General features: G+C 49.2%; 2 protein-coding genes and 2 non-coding genes across 7 annotated transcripts in view; all 4 read left to right on the top strand.

Annotated features, from left to right (window-relative positions):
• The first annotated feature begins 215 nt into the window (after positions 1-215).
• Positions 216-17,789, top strand: KHDC4 (KH domain containing 4, pre-mRNA splicing factor). 2 transcript variants are annotated; one of them, XM_039251407.1, is made up of 14 exons: positions 216-302; positions 788-1,004; positions 4,965-5,093; positions 5,637-5,716; positions 7,131-7,183; positions 7,446-7,609; positions 8,561-8,772; positions 9,299-9,359; positions 11,047-11,104; positions 11,349-11,602; positions 13,337-13,516; positions 14,639-14,751; positions 15,386-15,477; positions 16,480-17,789. In XM_039251407.1, exons 1-14 carry the CDS (start codon positions 265-267, stop codon positions 16,677-16,679), a joined length of 1,851 nt encoding a protein of 616 aa, XP_039107338.1. In that variant the 5' UTR covers positions 216-264; the 3' UTR covers positions 16,680-17,789. The 2 variants fall into 2 exon arrangements, with proteins under 2 accessions (XP_039107338.1, XP_039107339.1); XM_039251408.1 differs by lacking the exon at positions 16,480-17,789 and having other exon boundaries at positions 14,667-14,751.
• On the top strand, positions 7,835-7,965 carry LOC120244750. Its single transcript, XR_005531616.1, has one exon.
• LOC120244749 lies at positions 12,229-12,360 on the top strand. Its single transcript, XR_005531615.1, has one exon. It is a non-coding gene; the product is annotated as a small nucleolar RNA SNORA42/SNORA80 family (small nucleolar RNA).
• A 1,498-nt stretch (positions 17,790-19,287) lies between the features above and the next one.
• RIT1 (Ras like without CAAX 1) overlaps positions 19,288-19,873 on the top strand; it is an 8,640-nt gene continuing 8,054 nt past the window's right edge. Inside the window, exons 1-2 of one of the 3 annotated variants that reach the window (XM_039251380.1) lie at positions 19,288-19,320; positions 19,506-19,554. The gene's annotated coding sequence lies outside the window, so the exon portion shown is untranslated. Of the gene's footprint in view, positions 19,358-19,505; positions 19,555-19,873 lie in introns of all 3 variants that reach the window. The other 2 variants (XM_039251379.1, XM_039251381.1) reach the window with 2 other exon arrangements.

Raw genomic sequence — 19,873 nt, 5'->3', positions numbered from 1 at the left:
CCTCCCCGCCCCAGCCGCGCCCTGACAGGCCCCTCGGCAGCCATCTTTCTCCAGGGCAAGCCGAAAGCAGGAAGGTCACACCCTACCGGCCTCAGATAAGGCCGGACGCCTTGAAATCAGCAGGAGTCCAATTGGAACGGACGCTTTCACCGGAACAGCTTTTCCTCACGACCGGAAGGGGCTGTGCGTGAAGGCGTTGGGGGCGGAAGTGACGGGAAGCGGGTAGTGGGGTAGTTGGCGGGTGGTTGAGCAGAGCCGGTCGCCATGTCCGCGGGGAGCGCGACGCATCCCGGGGCCGGCGGGTAAAGCTTCCTGGGCGAGGGCATCGCAGCGGGCACGGGGCAGAGGAGAGACGGAGGGGCCGCTGGGAGCTGGGGGGGGGGGGCTGAAGAGGGAAGCGTACGGATTGGAGGGCTGGGCTTTTGGGGAGAAAGGTGGTGAGCAGGCCTTGGGGCCCCCGAAAAAGGCCGGCAGGGAGCGGAGGGAGGGGAGAGCAGGGACTTTTCGGAAGGACCGGCCGAGAGGGCGGCCAGAACGGCGGCATGCGGGACACAGCGGAGTTTTCTGACAGGGACGATGGGGTAGAAAAGAAATGGGTTCTGGAGAAGGGTCGAAAGAAGTGAGGAATTATTGTCTGTTCAAAGAGGCGGTCACTTTCGTCTTGACGAGAGACTCGAGGGTGTAAAGGGGACGTGACAGACGGCAGATGGGGTGCTAAAGCGCAGGAGGGGAAGGGGAAGGTAACTAAAAGCTTTGGGGCCTAATATTTTCCTTTTCCTTCCTGTAGGCGCCGCAGCAAATGGGACCAACCAGCGCCAGCCCCGCTTCTTTTCCTCCCACCGGCGGCCCCTGGTGGGGAGGTGACCGGCAGTGGGGGAAGCCCTGGGGGCTCCACGGCCGCTCCCTCCGGGGCCTTGGATGCGGCCGCCGCTGTGGCTGCCAAGATCAATGCCATGCTCATGGCCAAAGGGAAGCTGAAGCCAACACAGAATGCCGCCGAGAAGGTATTTGAAGTCGGAGGGACTCTGCTAACTGCGATCTTAATGAGGGTGGTTTTGTAATTGTGTGGTCAGAGTCCTGTGTGCTGAGGAGAAAACAGGGACACGGTAATTTAAGGATCGCTTAGTTTTGGAGTGTATCGGATGATATTTTGTCATTTGTTTTTACAAGGCAGCTTTGGTTGGTTTGATTACGTTTACAGATCAAATAGCTCATTTTGTCTTTGTTCCTGGTCCAGCTTAACTTCCGTCTACATAATCATTTAAAGCAGCGATGTAGTGTATTTTTCACCACATGTGCATTTCCCCTGAAGTCACAAGAGAAGTTCAGGTAAATCAGTGAGCTTTAAAATGTCTTTAGTCACCTTTGCTCAAAAAGACGTTCATAAAATGCCCTTTATGATTAGAATCCATAGATTCTAATTTCTAACGAATACTTACAGTGTAATTAAACGTGAAATAAAATGAACAATTTTTGTGTTGGTTGTTTTGCTGTTTTCATGTAAATTGAGGAAATTATGTGGTCAGTTTATAGAACTTCTGGAACAACTGAAATCTCACAAATAGACTGATCTTTAATCTGTCCTGTAATAGGAGACCAGAATTTTCCTGCAGGACAATGAGTAGAGTGTCTGTTTGCAGTGCTAGGATGCATCTTTGCACTTAAAAAAAAAAAATCTTACAACAACTTGTGGAATGGATTACTGTCTCCTGTTTACAGAGGATGGAAATGAGGCGTGTGAAAGTCAAGTTGTGTAGTTGTGTAAGATCGGTGGTGGTTGGCATGGTTCTGACTTCCAGAGTCTGCTCACACAGCCGGGCTCAGCTGGTGCTGGAAAGCCTCTGGAGTTGGAGGATTAGTGCTGCAAGGCAGCTCGCTCTATTATAATTCTCATTTGAAAAAAAAGTTCTTCTGGGGGTGCCTGGGGTTAAGCGACCAACTTGGGCTCAGGTCATGATCTCGCTGTCTGTGAGGTTTAGCCCTCTGTCGGGCTCTGTGCTGACAGCTCTGAGCCTGGAGCCTGTTTTCCATTCTGTGACTTGCTCTTTCTCTACCCCTCCCCTGCTGGTGCTCCGTCTGTCTCTTTTTCTCAAAAATAAATAAGCGTTAAAAAAAAAATTAAATAAAAAAAAAAAACAAAAAAACCAAAACTGCCTCTCATCCTACCTGTGAAGAGATGGGTACTGTGTTTGCAAGTGCAATTCAGGTGAGGATGGATGTGTTAATTAACCTGTTGTGATGATTTCACAATGTAACTGTGTATCAAAATATCCAGTTGTTCACCTTCAATATATACAATTTTTGCTTGTCAGTTATACTTCAGTAACGCTGGGGGAAGAAAAGAAAATGCAATTTTTTGTTGTCCTGTTTATGAGTATGATGTCAACAGGCCATAATCTGCCTGGATGTTTAAATATTCAAGTTCTGCAGAATTGGTGGGAACTTCTGGTGAATTGGAAGTTCATTATTCATTGTATTTTTATGGTTTGCAAAGATTAAGTCCATTGTCTATTTGCAAGTTTTACAAGGAACTATGAAAAGGCGCTGATGACCAATGGAGTGCGCCTTGAGTAATAAAATCGTTGATACTGATGTTAATCATTTACTCATTTTTTTTTTCTCCAAAAAGCTTTTGCACTCAGCAGGAGGCAACAATGGTGCATAAATAGTAGATTTAGAATCAGAATGTATGGGGCTCCTGGGTGGCTCAGTCGGTTAAGCGTCTGACTTTGGCTCAGGTCATGATCTCATGGTTCGAGGGTTTGAGCCCTGTGCCTGGCTCTGTGCTGACCGCCAACTCAGAGCCTGGAGCCTGTTTCAGATTCTGTGTTTCCCTCTCTCTCCGACCCTCCCCTGCTCATGCTGTCTCTCTTTCAGAAATAAATAAAACATTAAACAACCTTGGGATAAAAACATGCTGCTAAAAAAAAAAAAGAATCAATGTATAGATGGGAAACCCACGGCCTTTGGTTCTCAGCTAAGACACGTGCAGCCTCAGTTTCCTCATCTGCTGGGGTTGGTGATGCATACCTGGCCGGTCCCCGATATTAGTCGCTGCCGCATGTAGCTATTTAAATTAAAGTTTGCATTAAAAATAAAATTAAAAATTGAGTTCCTTGTCAGGGCACTTGGACACGAGGCTGATGGCGCCCATAGTGGACTGCCAGGTAGCTCCCACAGCTGGATGGCACTGCCACACACCTTTGAAGGTGGCCCTGGGGTTCAGTGAGATGAAGTGTGCTTGGGCGTGCTGAGCGGCGGATGAACAGATGAGATGTTGTTGAGTCTAGTTTGTGTCTGTGGTTTTTTTTCTTAATTTAATTAAAAATAATTTTTAACGTCCGTTTACTTTTTGAGAGACAGAGTGTGTCACACACAGTGCGAGCGGGGGAGGGACAGAGAGAGGGAGAGAAAATCTGAAGCAGGCTCCAGACTCTGAGCTGTTAGCGCAGAGCCTGGTGTGACCATGAGATCATGACCTGAGCAGAAGTTGGATGCCTAAACCCACTGAGCCACCCAGCCGCCCCTGTGTCCATGTTTTAAAACTGGGTGACTCAGGGGCACCTGGGTGGCTCAGTCGGTTAAGCGTCCGGCTTCGGCTCAGGTCATGATCTCACTGTTCGTGGGTTCGAGCCCCGCGTCAAGCTCTGTGTGGACAGCCAGCTCAGAGCCTGCAGCCTGTTTCCGATTCTGTGTCTCCCTCTCTCTCTGACCCTCCCCTGCTCAGGCGCACGCTCGCGCGCGCTCTCTCTCTCTTTCTCTCTCTCTCAGAAATAAATAAAACATTAAAGAAACAGACTGGGTGGCTCAGTGGGTTAAGCAACCGACTTTAGCTTAGGTCATGATCTTGTGGTTTGTGGGTTCAAGCCCTGTGTCGGGCTCTGCGTTGACAGCTCAGAGCCTGGAGCCTGCTCAGATTCTCTCTCTCTCCCTTTATGCTCTGACTTTTTTCTCTCAAAAATAAATACACGTTAAAAAATATTTAAAACGTATTGAATGCATAAGGAAGTAAAGTGTATTTTATTATCCTTGAGCAGATTTGTGGGCCCTTGGTCCAAGGCGACAAAGGTTGGGAAAGGCCATCTTGAGATGAAAATTTGTTCGGATGACTCAAATCCCGCTATCTGGAGTTGCATACAGTTTAAATTAAGAGAAGCCAGATCAGAGTTTAGGAGTTTGCTTGGCTTTTCATCCATTCTCTTACCTCTTTTTCAATAGAGGGTAATGGGAGGTCAAGTTACACCAACGGGTTTTCCTGGTCTCCTCAAGGACAGCGTTAGGTGAGCGTGAGGCACCGGGGCCGTAGTGGCCGGTGACACAGTGGGGCACACGGGTTGCTGGACTGTGCCCGGCGTTTGCACGCACGACTGGGTGGCCGAGTGGAAAGTGCCGTAACCCGGGCCTGTAGGTTTCCTTGTGGAGGTGGCAGCATACGGTTTCTGGGATTATGTGATCGTGGAAGCACCCGCATGATGTGGTTGCAGAGAAATCTGGGGGCTGCTTTCCCGAAAGTTGACAATACTCGGTGTCCATTCAGTGAGGTTTTGTTGGCTTGTTATTTCATTCTTCTTTTTTTTTTTTAAAGTATTTTTTAACGTTTATTCATTTTTGAGACAGAGCAAGAGAGAGCATGTATGGGGAAGGGGCAGAGAGGGAGACACAGAATCCGAAGCAGGCTCCAGGCTCTGAGCTGTCGCACAGAGCCCGATGCGGGGCTCGAACTCACAGATTGTGAGATCATGACCTGACCTGAAGTCGGATGCTTAACCGACTGAGCCCCCCAGCCACCCCTGGCTTGTTATTTCATTCTTGAAGAATGACCCAGGAATGTTTCCAAGTGTGTCTGCAGGCAGGTTTGGTGAAGGGCAAGGTGGTGGAGGGACTTGGGAAAGGGCAGAACTGAACAGCAGAGAGATCCTGTTTTATCTTACCATCTTTTTGATCGAATTTCTTTTTTTTTGTAGCTTCAGGCTGCTGGCAAAGGCCTAACTAGCAATAAAAGCAAGGACGACCTGGTGGTAGCTGAAGTCGAGATCAATGACGTGCCTCTCACGTGCAGGAACCTGTTGACGCGAGGGCAGACTCAGGATGAGGTGGGGAGACCTTGGGCCTCTTTGGTGGGGAGGGGGGAGGGACAACAACAGGACCTGGGAAGAGTCACATGTTTATCAGTGGGCTTGGGTCATAATCTCCAGAGTTGGGATTGGGTTGGAGTGAAGGCGAAGGAGCCGAAATGGGTGGGCCTCGCGGGTCAGCTTGAGCAGGAAGTGATTTTGGGTCCGGTCGAGAGCTCCTCCCTGTCTGTTGGTCGGATGAACAAATGGGGAGAATCCATCTTTTTTTTTTTTTTTTTAATGTTTTATTTATTTTTGAGAGAGAGAGACAGCGTGAGCAGGGGAGGGTCAGAGAGAGAAGGAGGCACAGAATCGGGAGACACTCCAGGCTCTGAGCCAGCTGTCAGCACAGAGCCCGACGTGGGGCTCGAACCCACGAACCGTGAGATCATGACCTGAGCCGAAGTCGGACGCTTAACCGACTGAGCCACCCAGGCGCCCCGGGGAGAATCCATCTTGCTGCTTGTCGTCGAAGCCGATCACCTGCCACATCGTCTTTTTAATAGAACGTTTCCTTTTCAGATCAGCCGACTTAGTGGGGCCGCGGTGTCAACTCGAGGGAGATTCATGACAAGCGAGGAGAAGGCCAAAGTGGGGCCAGGGTGTGTACTCACTTCCTCCGCTTTGGGGAAAGGCTGGATACAGGCTCACGTTAGTCTGTTTTTCAGTCCGAGGAAATGGGCGTAAATGTCTGGTTAGTAGCTTGCGAGATGTACACACGTGCTTCGTAGTAGAACTTGGGGACCATCTCAGACACGTGTAAGGGGATCTCTTCGCCTCCCTGCCGCTCTCTGATTTTTCATTTCACAGGTAACGTTTTCTTAGCGGAATCCAGCTACAGGAAAGTGTAAAATAAGACAATTGCTGACGTTGAACATACGCACTTCTAAACTTTTGTATGGAAGTATTTCCCCAACAGAAGGGCGTGTGTTTTGTTGTGCTCTCTGTCTAAAAACCATCCTTTCGTCAGACTCTACGCTGTTTCCACATGGCTGGATTATTCATATAAACATCTCCCCTTGAGTTTCACCCCTCTGGTTACTCGGTGTTGGGGCTGGCACTCAGCAGTGCAGCACTTTCCACACTGGCCTAAACTAAGCAGAATTAGGAGGCGCAACTTGCTCCCCTACCGGAAACCGTATATTGCACCTGTGTGCATGCTGCTTGCACCCTTTTGGACATTTTTGTCTTTTTTTTTTTTTTTTTTTCAATATTTTTATTTATTTCTAGGAGAGAGAAAGAGAGACAGCGTGAGCAGGGGAGGGTCAGAGAGAGAGGGAGTCACANTTTTATTTATTTCTAGGAGAGAGAAAGAGAGACAGCGTGAGCAGGGGAGGGTCAGAGAGAGAGGGAGTCACAGACTGAAACAGGCTCCAGGCTCTGAGCTGGCAGTCAGGACAGAGCCCGACGCGGGGCCCGAACCCACGAACCGCGAGATCATGACCTAAGCAAAAGTCGGTCACTTAACCGACTAAGCCACCTAGGCGCCCCATGGACTTTTTTGTCTTTAAACAGAGCTATTTTTTGCTGACAGCTTATTATGAACCGTATGGTTATTGAAGATCTAATCTGTGATTATAATCAAGATGTGAATCTAAGCCCCCTTACATTTAGAACCGAGAGTCCCTTTGGTGGTGGGCCTCACAGATGGGTCTATGTGCTGTCGCTGTGGCCCCGTTCGTGTGGACAGGCAAGAGCGTGTTTGCGCATCACCTGCTAGACGGCCCGTGGGAAGGAGTTCCCGCCAACAGCAGGCTCTCTCCGCTGACTAGATCCCAGTGCTCAGGAGCCCCTAAGAGCAGATTTGATCTCTGTGTGGGCTGCGTAGCTTGAAGCAACCAGAAAAGTTTACCCTCAGCTGCAAAAACCGTGTTCTTAGAAGTCAGCAGCAGCCATTTCTGTGAATATAATGCCTTTTACTCACTTGGAAAGAATGTGTGTTACAAATTTGGTGACCCATTTTGTTCCTTTGGTTATGACCAGTTTGGGATCGTCATTTTGTATTTCTCTTTGTAGGGATCGTCCACTATACCTTCACGTTCAGGGCCAGACACGGGAATTAGTGGACAGTAAGTAATGTTTTGGCTCACTTCTGCTTTCTGTGAAGGGGAAAGAATAGGGCTATATGTAATAAATTGGCAGAATGTTCCTGGCTGTGCTAACTCATGTGTATGAGCTGCTTATGAATGTGCTGGGGTTTAGAGAGGCTGAGGGCTACGTCCTTGGGGATCCTATAAAATGGATTAATACGTGGGTAGCTGAGCCTTGACCTTCGTCACTGGCTAGAGTATTCATCTCATTGGTATAGTGTCTCCCTCTGTTTTTCCACAGGAGCCGTAAACCGAATCAAAGAGATTATAACCAATGGGGTGGTTAAAGCCGCCACGGGGACGAGTCCCACTTTTAATGGGGCGACAGTCACCGTCTATCACCAGCCGGCGCCCGTTGCGCAGCTGTCTCCTGCCGTTAGCCAGAAGCCGCCCTTCCAGTCGGGGGTAGGTTTCGTGGAGGGGCCCTTGACAGCTTTGTCATGTCTGTAAAACCGACACGGGCCAAATAATACGGGAAGGGCGAAGAAAGTAGAAAATCCTGAAACTCTGACCTGCAAGTTCCCTGCTGGTGCCGGCTTGCGGTGCGCGGGTTGGAAAGGGCGCTGATGGAGCGGGAGTGTCCAGTGTCCGCCGGGAAGCTGTGGTTCGGTTCTGGTAACAGGGACGGCAGCTGGAGGACCAAGAAGGCGGAGTCTGGTGAAGCAAGACTCTGCTGATACAGTCCTCCTAGAGAACGGGGTGGGCGAGAGCAGCCCTCGCTGGAGGACATGCCGCGGGGCTGACTGCGCGACCCAACACGCCGCTTGCGCACCCCAAGGACCGCGCTGAGGCCTCTTTCTGCCTTACGGCAGTCTGGGCCGTGGTCTGGGCCATGCGTGCTCCCCGAGCCGGGAGTCTTTGCTTTTCGCCTGTTTTGCTGAGCGGGAGGTGTTCATGTTCAGGGTAGGTGCTTGGCAAGGGCAGGTCTCACTTACGTTACCGTAGGAGTGCCGGGGGCTCAGTCGGTTAAGCATTTAACTCTCGACCTCGGCTCAGGTCATGATCTCAGGATTTGTGCGATCAAATCCTCAGCATCGGATCCCGTGCTGATAGCACAGAGCCTGCTTGGGATTCTCTCTCCCTGTCTCTCTGCCCCTCTCCCCTGTTTATGCGCTCATGCGTGTGCGCACTCTCTCCTTCTCCCTCTCCCTTTCAAAGTCAATGTAAAAAAGAACTCAAGCTACTTTATAAAGCTTATTTTCATAGGCTCGTGGTAGAAATTATTTGGAGTCCTTATTCTGACTCCAGAATAAGATTAGAGGCATCTGGAGGGTTAAAGTCTTGTACGTTATACTTTCCAAAATTAAAACTTAATTATATATTGCATTTAATCTGAGGTATTCTGTTCTTCCACAGATGCATTATGTTCAGGATAAGTTATTTGTGGGTCTAGAGCATGCTGTGCCCACTTTCAACGTCAAGGAGAAAGTGGAAGGTCCAGGCTGCTCCTATTTGCAGCACATTCAGATCGAAACGGGTGCCAAAGTCTTCCTGAGAGGCAAAGGTTCCGGTTGCATTGAGCCAGCATCTGGCCGAGAAGCTTTTGAACCTATGTATATTTACATCAGGTACGGACGGATGGGGCTGGGGACACTTGAATGCTTGTCAGCGGATCAGTACAGGCAGGAGTAATTCAGACGGCGTCAGGAAACAGGTCTAATAAACCGTAACCTGAGGAGCTTAGTACCAGCAATAATCACTTTGTAATTCGTTAACATGAACGGTTGAAGTAGGAGGTGGAATTGCCTTTTGAAGTGTTCAGGTTCTTGGGTTTTATACAATCGGACCCTAAAGTAGCTGTGATGAGCCTAAAATGACCTTCATTTAAACCTACCACAATATTTGTATAATTTACAGGCGTTTTTTTAGTGACTTTTAAAAGTTATATATCAAAAGGTACAATAATCAGATTAATAAAGCGTATGTTTCAGTGGTACCGATTTTATTTCAAAGGGCTTATGTTTGTGATTTTCAGTGACTCAGATTTGTGCTACATAAGTGTATTAACCTTATAAGCAGTATACAAAGTGAAGGAAGATTCTGTAGCCTTTATTTTTCTCCTTTTTGAAAGTTTTGGTTCTTCCTTCTCTGCAGTCATCCCAAGCCGGAAGGCCTGGCTGCTGCCAAGAAGCTCTGTGAGAATCTCTTGCAAACAGTGAGTCTGTTCGTTCGTCTGATATGACTGGGGCTGTGTCTGAGCCCCTTCCCCCCTGCACTGGTGTCCGAGGGCTGCCGTATCAGGGTCCCACCAGCTAGGTGACGTAAGACAGCAGAGGTTTTTTCTCTGTTCAGGGGCCAGACACGCAGAATCCACACGTGAGCAGGGCTGGCTTCTGAGCAGCGCTATGTGGGAGAATGTTCCATGCCTCCCCCAGCCTACAGCCCTTTGCATTTTTGCCTCGTGTCAGCAGAGCTCTGTTCTTTGTCCCGATGACACGTGGCCTACTCCTGCCTCTCCTAGTCCATCTGTCTCTTGGAAGGACAGCAGTCCTTGGATTTGGGGCCCGCCGGAAACCAGTGTGACTGCATCTTAACAGCGTGTGGTCACAAAGACCTTGTTTCCAAATAAAGTCACATTCTGGAGTTTTGGGCAGACAAGACTTTTGAAAGGACACTATTTAAACCACCACACCGCTCTGACCACTAACATTCTAAGGAAGTCACGCTACCCTAGCAGGTCCCAGCTGGCGTGCGTTTCTTCTTTAGGAGCTGCTTCCGTATGGAGTTTTGGAAATCTGTAGTATGTCGGTATAAGATCTCAGTGTCCTCAGTTGTTGCTGTTTTAATTTTTTTAAAGCTTTTATTTATTACTGAGAGAGCATGAACATGGGAGCGGTAGAGAGAGGAGACAGAGAATTCGAAGGAGGCTCCAGGCTCTGAGCTGTCAGAGCCTGAACTCACAAACTGAGAGATCATGACCTGAGCCGAAGTCGGACGCTTAACCGACTGAGCCACCCAGGCACCCCAAGTCCTCAGTTGTTTAAATAAATGATACCTTTAATCTTGGTCAGGTTGTTTACTATGGGCACCCCAGATTCTCTTTAATAAATAGTAAGTTTAGCTAAAGTAAGGTTGGAAGGCGGAACTGTAATAGTTTAAGATCAATCGGCCGTGCTCTTGGGCTAATTGCTTATTTGATTATTCTTTTTATTTTGTAATCTAGTAACCAAAAGTTAAACCGGGACGGCTTTCTTGTAGCACCTGATGGAAATCAGGTTTGGGGCTGACCCCTCAGCGTTGTGTTATTTGATATTTAAGGTTCCAAACTTCTGTGAAATTGTTTTCTTTGCTTTTGTGAAGTAACCTGATTTGCCATCCTTTGCACGAGATAACTCCCCTGACCACACCCTGGGCTTTGTCTCCGGCGCTGCTTGCAGTCACCGACTCAGTGGGCCGCCCCACTGAGAACCGGGTGGGGGGGGGGGGCTGACCCTGTGTGGAGCCTTGAGCTCCTTGAGGACAAGTCCAGTGAATAAAAAAGTGAATGAATTCTCAGTAGTTACACTGGCGACTTAGGAACTTCCAAACTTCTCTGTTTGTGTGGCTCTGAATGATTTTGTACCTCAGTTGGGTCTCGTTTGGGGGATTTTAAGTACACTCAACGTGAGGCTCAGATTCACATCCTTGAGATCAAGAGTCACACACACCACCCATTGAGTCAGCTGGGTGCTCTGTTCCTTATTAAGATTTAGATTAAATGAGTCTAAAGTGGGTTGAGATATCAGTGGAAATATTTTAAATCCTAGCTGCTTTAGCCCTAGAATGGTAGAATCAGACCCTTATAAATAAACAGTCCGTGAGTTGGGACTGTCCCATATGAATTTGTCTTTCTTCTCTTGCAGGTTCATGCTGAATACTCTAGATTTGTGAATCAGATTAATACTGCTGTACCTTTACCAGGTGTGTATGTCTTAAAGCGTTCAACGAAAATAAATGTTTTGCTAGCGATGTACATGTGTAAAATAAGATAGTTATTAAGTCTAGGCTAGGTGTGCCAGGGCACTCAGAATGTCCCCTCGACTGAGGGTGATTTGAGAAGCCATTTGTACCTCAGTAGTGTTCTTCCCTAGAGAGTAAGTTAATATTCAGCTAAAATGTCTCGTTCTGCTGCAGCTGATTAAACACTTTTTTTCTTCCCCCTCAGGCTATACACAACCCTCTGCTATAAGTAGTGTCCCTCCTCAGCCACCATATTATCCATCCAATGGCTATCAGTCTGGTTACCCTGTTGTTCCCCCTCCTCAGCAGCCAGTTCAGCCTCCCTACGGAGTGCCAAGCATAGTGCCACCGGCGGTGTCACTGGCACCTGGAGTCTTGCCAGCATTACCCACCGGAGTCCCCCCTGTGCCAACACAATACCCGATAACACAAGTGCAGCCTCCAGCCAGCACTGGGCAGGTAGGACGCCAGCACGGGGGACACAGGCCGCCGGGCAGGGGAGGGGCGCGGACGCGGCGGCCTCGCTCGGAGAGAAATCGGGTGGGATTCTCGTGGAACGCTCGTCCCGTGCTCCTGGCGCCGAGCTGCCCGAATGCTGTGGGACCGGCGCCTTCATCCTCCCGTGGGTGGCTGCTTGGGTGTCCCGCGTCTTACGGGGAAACAGGCGTGCGGAAGAGGGGCTGGCGAGCTTCCTCTGGGACGCTGGCCGCCGGCTCGGTTGGCGGGGGCGCGCGCGGCCCGGGATGATGCCAAGTGAGCGAGCGTGGCTGTGCGCCCGGACTGCTCAGGTTGCGAGGGTACCAGGGCAGCGGTCGTAGTTTGCCTGCTCCTGCGTCCGTGAGCAGGGAGCCGGCCCTCCCCGCGGTGCGAACGGGGTCACTAAGCTTTGAAGGAATCTTCCATAGGCGGGGTTCCCAGGCCAAGGGCTGCGTGAGCTCTGCCAGCTTCAGGGTCACAAATGCTCTCACGGAATTCCCGAGCTGTCAGAAACTAGAGTTTTTGGAAAGGGTAGGCAGCTAGCTCATCTGGACGGATGGTGTCCAGCCCTCCCCACCTCAGAGGGCAGGGGGAGGCTGGGGGGGAGCGCACGGTGATTGATGGCAGGCCCGTGTCCATGGGCCTCTCGGAGTGGAGCCGTGCCAGAGGAAGCGCAGCCCCGAACCATTGCCCAGCCTCCTGACCCGTGGGCTGTGGGCACTGAGGGGGGCTGGACAGTAGGAAACGGCGGAAAGCCTCACGGAGCCCTGGTGGTGACCCCGAGGCCTACGCCCGTGCCTCGTGTGTGGCAGAGCCATGCTTCCCCAGCTCTGAGCGGCGCCGGCGCGTGGCACGGCGGTCCCCGCGGGCTTGGGCTTGGGAGGTAGGCCCCAGGGCTCCTCCTTCGTTCCAGGGTTTGCTCCAGGTCTTTTTGGGATATAATTCAGCCTTTCCAGGCTTTGGTTTCCTGATAGAAAATGGGCATGGGGCGCCTGGGTGGCTCAGTCAGGGGAGGGTCTCTTGGTCTTGGCCCAGGTCTCAGGAGGGTCATGAGTTCAGACCTGAGTTGGGCGCTGCCCTGGGTGTGAAGCTTGCCTAAAAACGAAAAAAAGAAAAGGGGCATAATGATAACATCTCCGAGGTTGCCAAGGTTAATTGAGGTGACCCAAGCATCATCAAGTACTGACTGTTTGATAAGAGTTGTCCTTTGAAAAGTGCTTACTCTCTCTGTTACGAGCTGGGTCAGTCCTTAGTCTTTTATGGAAGAATCTCTTAAAACACTAGACTCTCTGTTGCTATGACAACTTACCCATGGAAATGGCAGATGGACTTGCCTTTGCCATGTGCATTGGCACCCTTTATGATCCAGAAAGAGCTAATCGCATTGATCAGAGGAGCTTAGCGTTGAGAATGTTTTGCTTCTAAGTGGCTAGCGTCTGTATTATTGTTGATGCTGTGCGCTCCTGATCGCCCGCAGGCACAGCACATCTGTCCTGAGAGTTGAAAGGACCTTAGAGCCGGTCAGTTTTGCAGTTTCCTCCCGTGACCGCGGGTGGGCTGTACTGTCTGCCAGTTGATACAGGAAGGAAACTAACGACCAGACATACGGGATTTCTAGGATACGCGCTACCATTCAGGTGTATCGTAGCCATTGTTTCCTGATTAAGCGGCTGGGAATTCTCACACCTTTTTCCCCTTGGTTTGTTTTGGTCTCAGAGTCCAATCAGCGGGCCTTTTATTCCTGCTGCTCCGGTCAAAACGGCCTTGCCTGCGGGCCCGCAGCCCCCGCCCCCGCCCCCGCCCCAGCCCCCACTCCCAGCTCCACCCCAGGCACAGAAGAGGCGATTCACAGAGGAGCTACCGGATGAACGGGAGTCTGGACTTCTTGGATACCAGGTTAAATAAAATATTTTTGCTTTCCTCATCTTACTCTACTGTATTTTCCCTTTTAAAAAAGAGAAATTCACATCTGTGTACTCCCAGCACGCGGATTTCTGTTTTCTGGAATTGATTTGGATTAGGGTTTTTCGTTGGGGGATTAACTTAAAGCAAGAGTGAATCCCTTTGGGCGGGTTTGTCTTTGGGGTCAGTGTGATAAAAAATACAGAGCTCCACGTAGAGAGAGGTAGGGGTCTCCAGTGCCTGCAGCTGGAATGAGGTGTGTCGAATTCTGCACTTCCTCTTACACACACAGCACTCTTGAAAGGCTCGGATGTTCTCGCTTCCCTTCACATCTCACCGAAAGGCATCGTTCTATCTCCCAATATGTGGTTTGAATTTAAACCTTGGCTCTCAATTTACTCTTCTTTTTCTCCATAAAAAAAAGAGTGATTTGTTTCCTCCAGTCCCCCACCACCTGCAGAAAAAGGTGGCCAAAAATGTAGTGATTCTGTGCACGCAGTTACAGTCGGGGTTTTTTTTTTTATTTTTTTTTTAACTTCTTAATGTTTGTCTACTTTGAGAGAGAGACAAGAGCATGAGCAGGGGAAGGGCAGAGAGAGAGGGAGACACAGAATCCAAAGCAGGCTCCAGGCTCTGAGCTGTCAGCACAAGATGCCGATGCGGGGCTTGATCCCACGAACTGTCAGATCATGACCTGAGCTGAAGTCGGACGCTTAACTGACTGAGCCACCCAGGTGCCCCTTGAGTACAGAGTTTTAAAAAATATTAATAAAATGTGTAGTTTTGGTGTAGTTTTGTTTCATCAGGAGAAGCACCTTCACATTTTGCCAGAGTCCTTGAAGCCTTCTTTGAAACACACAGTTTTATAGTTCTAGATTGAGAGTTGAAAACAGATGCAGGTAGCATAATCAATCATGACGTCCCCGAGCAGGGCCTCCGTCGAGAAGAGTAATCTCTGCTTTGGCGGTGCCCCCTCGCCCCCAATCCCAGAGAGCTATGTAGTGCAGATTACTGCAGTTGACCAGAAAGACGAGGCACTTGACAGTTACATTAAGGAGCTAAAGTCCGTACAGCAGTTGTAGATTTGCTAATGCCACTGTATTTTTCTGCTCATAGCATGGACCCATTCATATGACTAATTTAGGTACAGGCTTCTCCAGTCAGAATGACATTGAAGGTGCAGGATCGAAGCCGGCAAGTTCCTCAGGCAAAGAGCGAGAGAGGGACAGGTAAGTCATTTGGAGCGGAATTACGTGACTGTATAAAGATGTCATTTGTGTGCACCACTAGTGAGCTTGATGGTTGCTGTGGGCTTTCGTGTTCTAGACTGTAACAAGATCCATTGGCTCAAATATGCTTCTGTTCTTCGTAACGGATACGCTAATGGAGAATACGATGCGCCTCCCAGTCTCCAGGGCCTTTGTACTCAGCTTTGAATAATTCAGTTCTTGCTCATTCAGGCTTCTTCCTTTACCTTCACTGTCTGTGTCTTGGTCGTTTTCCTAAGCGTAGGCAGGGACAGAAGTGTGATACAAGCCATGTTTGCTACTTGGAATCCTAGAACGTGGTGGACCGAGGTATTTGAGTGGAGGTCTGGCCTTGCTCTCCAGGGCTTGAACTCTCCTCACGACCCTTTGAGCCTTCGATAGATGAGCCTGACTTCTCCCAACAGTGCATTCCCGTTTTGGCCCGGTCCAGCCTGGCTGTGTGGACGCGCCTTAAAATCTGACAACTTGATAACAGCTTGAAGGGTGGGGTCAGGCGGAAGGGATAGAAATGCAGGGTTACTTGCTTCGTGTCCGCCGGACAGGTTATGGTGGATTGAATCTGTCTGAAAGGCCGTCACATTTTTTCTCCTAACAGGCAGTTGATGCCTCCACCAGCCTTTCCAGTGACTGGAATGAAAGCAGAGTCGGATGACAGGAATGGGTCTGGGGCCGGAGCAGGGGGCCACGGTGAGTGAGGTGTAGCTGGGGACACGCGGGCGGCTAAGACTGGTCCTAAGCTCTTAGTTTTCTGACCTGATGTTCATTCAGATGGCACTCATTCAGGTGTTTAATCCAACTTCTAAAATCTACAGGCTAATGAGAATACTTGCTTTTATTTATATGGACAACACAATAGTTACATGGGCTTAATTTCCAACTGACGTGGGTCTAGAAAAGAGTTAGTCAACTTAACATTTTATGCATAGCATCATGAAAGCCCTAGGAAATACTGATGATTGGTAGGTCATTTCAAAATTTTGTTGCCTTTGTTGTCCGAATACCTGGAGGTAGTCTGATGCAGACTTGAGGACGGGCATTTCAGGGCACTTGCCTGGCTCAGCTAGTGGACCCTGTGACTCTTGACCCTGGGGTCCTGAGTTCGAGCCCCATTTGGGCACAGAGCCTACTTTTTAAAAAGATCGATGTTTCTTTGTATTGGGAGCTGAGCTACATCTCCCCGCGTAACTCTTATTGTGAATGGTCAGCCTGTGGCTATTAAAAAAAATACTGCCTCTTAGTATCCCAGAACTCAAGATGTGTAGAGGAATGTGGGCCACTCGTGTTCTCTGCCTGTAGTGGTAATAAAAGTGACCAAAAGAAAATTTTTTTTTTTTCTTTTCTTAACTCCTTTTTTTTGAACTCTTTAAAAGGTGAAATATCAGCTTCCAGAGACTCACTTGCTAACTTTCCTTTTTTTCTTTTTTCTTTTTTTTTCTTTTTTTTTTTTTGTTTCTTTTTTCTTTCTCTGTTTTCTTACATGGTTCTGGTGGACTCACATTTGCTGATGCTGGTGCTGTTTTTCGTGTGATCTTCAACGTTTTTGGGTGACCATTGACCCTGTGACCTCAAAATGGTGTCCAACTAACCAATTACAATTAACATCTTTTTTTTATTAACGAATTTATGGTATTATCTTTTTTTTTTTTGTCTTGGTGGGGAATGGGGCTGGGGTTGTTTTCTCTATTCTAGATTATCCAGTCAAGAAGATGAAAACTACAGAGAAGGGATTTGGGTTGGTGGCTTATGCTGCAGATTCATCTGATGAAGAGGAGGAACACGGGGGCCATAAAAATGCAGGTAGCTTCCCACAGGGCTGGAGTTTGGGCTATCAGTACCCTTCGTCACAGCCACGAGCGAAACAACAGATGCCGTTCTGGATGGCCCCGTAGGAAGCAGCGGAGCAGAGATTTGACCCTCGGTGACTCTCTTTAGCAATAATGCATGCGTTTGATTTAATAAGACTCTGGGGCCTGTACTGGGAACCATCTTGGACCTTTGCAGAAGTTAGGGATGCAGCGTGTCCTTCCTCAAAGGTGTTTCGTCCTTGTTACAACATCCCCGTTTCTGCAGTGGCGTAGCATCTGTTAAAATTTCCTTAGAATCCACAAGTGTGTCTCAGAAGCTTTTTAACAGTTGGTGAAACGTGCTTGTTCAACAGAGCATCCCAACAGGGTCATTCCCATCCACATTTGACCTGGTCCAGCCTTTTCCACACCAGTGGCCCCTCTTCTGACGAAGAGAAAGTTTTATTTGTATTTTACTACTATTTGGTCAATTTTGATAACAACTGGGTACAAACAAAGCCTTACTATTTATTAGTGGGGAAGTGATTTTAAGACCATCCTTTCCTTTCAGCACCTTTAAATCTCAGAACAGTGCATCCCTGTTTCGTTTTTGCATTCTTTTCTGTTTTTGGAATCTTCAGTTTTACTAATCTAAAACTGTTGGATATAGCTGGGTCCTGAGTAGGAAGATGGAGGTTTGTTTTTTTTTTTTTTTTTTATCTTCCGTGTGTCTTTTTATTGGGATGATCCAAAGCTGGCACCTTCAGGCACTCGCCTCAGAAAGCCATTGCTGGTTTTCTTGCCCTTCTAAGCTCCATGTCTTCAGCTGGGTCACAGAAAACTGCTTGATCAAAAGCTGGTCAGAATTCCTCACAGAAATGAAACACAGTGGTCTGTCTCTCAGAACCGGTTGCAGCTAAAGTAGAGAGATTTGACGGCTCCGTAGGATGGATGGCGGACTTAAGGACTGAAATCGCAACTTGTCCTTTTTCTTGGCATTACAGGTTTTGCCAAAAGAACTTTTTTTGTATCAACTCTTAATGTGTGAAAGAAGGAGCTAGTCTGCTGAACCAGGAGTAGTTTGAGATACTGAACTGTCATTTTTGCACATTTGAATACTTTGCAGGCTGGCTTTGTATAAACATATTCTCTGGTTTCCTATATGTTGTAAATATTTAGACCATAATTTCATTATAAATAAATGTATAAATATTCTGTTTGTGGTTTGTTCTCTTCTACAACCCATCCACACGCTAAATGTGTCAACTTTTACTGATAGCATAACAAAATTATAACCCACCAGAAAAATACATACACATGCCCAGAAGTTTCCATAGAGTTCCAAAAATTGATGACTTAACAGAGTAAAGCCTTCAAAGTCTGGATGAAAACACCGAGGATAATTATGGTGGACTCCCTCCATTCTCCTACTTTAGCCCTCCTTTATGGAACATGGTTAGATAGTGAAATAGATTTTTAAAGGAAATAGACTTAAAACATTTAAAAATTTTTTTAAAAAGGAAATAGACATTCACAAACCATGCTTGAGAAAGTATCCTTAAAAAAAGGGTGGGTAGAAATTTAAACAAAATTTGCCAAGTTCCTTCTGCACCTGTGCACACTACCTGACACGGAGGTGAAGATCGTGATAATAACTTCACTTATTGCTGTATATAAAGGCCGTGTGAGGGCGTCTGGGTGGCTCACTTAGTTAATAGGCACAGGTCATGATCTGGCTCATGGGTTCCAGCCCCACATTGGGCTTGTCTGAGAGCGCAGAGCCTACAAATAAAAAAAAATTTTAAAGGCCATATGATGTCTTAAATTTTTCTTTAAAATCTCTTAATTTACTACTTGGGGGTGGGGGTTGTAGTACATTTATCTTAAAAAACCTAGGGGCACCTGGATGGTTCAGTCGGTTAAGCAGCCGACTTCGGTTCAGGTCATGATCTCACGGTTTGTGGGTTCCAGCCCCGCAACGGGCTCTGGGCTGACAGCTAGCTCAGCCTGGAGACTGCTTTGGATTCTGTCTCCCTCTCTCTGCCCTCCCTTGCTCACACTCTATCTCTCAAAACAAATATTTAAAAAAATAAAGCAAAAGTAGTTTTAAAATGTCTTTCTTTGGGGATCCTGGGTAGCCCCAGTTGGTTGAGTGCCTGACTTGTGTTCAGGTCATGATCTTGGGATCCTGGGATCCAGCCACTGGTGGGGATCTGCGCTGAGTGTGCAGCCTGCTTGGGATTTTGTCTCCTTCTGCTTGCACTTTCTCAAAAGGAATCTTTAAAAAATAAAAACCGAGATGTCTTTAAGGTACGTGCGTGTAAACACGGAACTGTGTTCAGCCTCAGCTGAATGTTGTGAACGAGCCTCTGGTCTTGCAGACCCCTGCAGTCACTGTAGCTGTGCTTTGGGGAAATTTGCTTTTTCTGCGATTAGGCCGGAATCCTGACCTCTGCACTATTTTCTGGGAGGACCTGGTGGGTGCCCATTTCGTTGCCTCGGTACGTTTGGCCAAATTCGCGTTTTATCACATACGGCCGTGCCGTGGTAAGTTGGTCGCCAGGGACACCCCCCCGCCCCGCGTCCTTTACCAAGCCCGCCTCCTTTTCCGGCGCGCGTGCGCACACCGGCGAGTGGGCTCTCCGAGAGGCGGGGCGGGGCTTCCCGGGGCGGGGCCAGGCGCGCGTCACCCGGCCCCGCCTCCGCGCCGTGGCGCCATCTTCCCCGGCGACGGGAGGGGTCACAGGTCAGCGCTGGCTCCTCGCGCAAGGCTGGCGGGCGAGGTGGGGGTTTGCGCCCCGCGGGGACAGGGGCGGGGGGCGGGCGAAGGGGCCGGGGCCTGAGGGAGTGTCTCCTCGTTTCGGTGCCGGTGCCCTGGTCTGAGGAGGCTCCAAAGGTGTTTTGCCCCTTTTGTTTTTCTTCTGGAAATAGCAGTACTTGGGAACGCTGTGGTGTCGCCGGCCGGACTGTCCCGGGGAAGGTGAGGAGGCGGCGGCCGGCCGGGGACCCGGGGGCTGAGGGCCGGGGGCGCAGGCCTTTGGGAGGGGCGGGGACCGCAGGGCAGGAGCCGAGGGCTCAGGACTGGGGCGGGTGGAGCGGGCCGCGGGCGCTGGGCCGGGGCGGGTCGACGGTCCTGGGGGCGCCGAGATGGGTCGGAGGCTAGGTCCTGGGACGCAGGGCAGAGACCGGGGCCGCGGGACTAGGGCGGGTGGAGGGGGCTGGGGGCTAGGGCCGGGGGTGCGGGCGGTGGGGGGGGTGGGGCGGGGGCTAAGGCCCGGAGCTGCGGGCGGTGGGGGGGG

This window comes from Hyaena hyaena, unplaced genomic scaffold (assembly GCF_003009895.1).
Source record: "Hyaena hyaena isolate Hyena2069 unplaced genomic scaffold, ASM300989v1 scaffold_385, whole genome shotgun sequence".
Lineage (NCBI taxonomy): Eukaryota > Metazoa > Chordata > Mammalia > Carnivora > Hyaenidae > Hyaena > Hyaena hyaena.
This window is presented reverse-complemented; position numbering and strand designations above follow the sequence as displayed.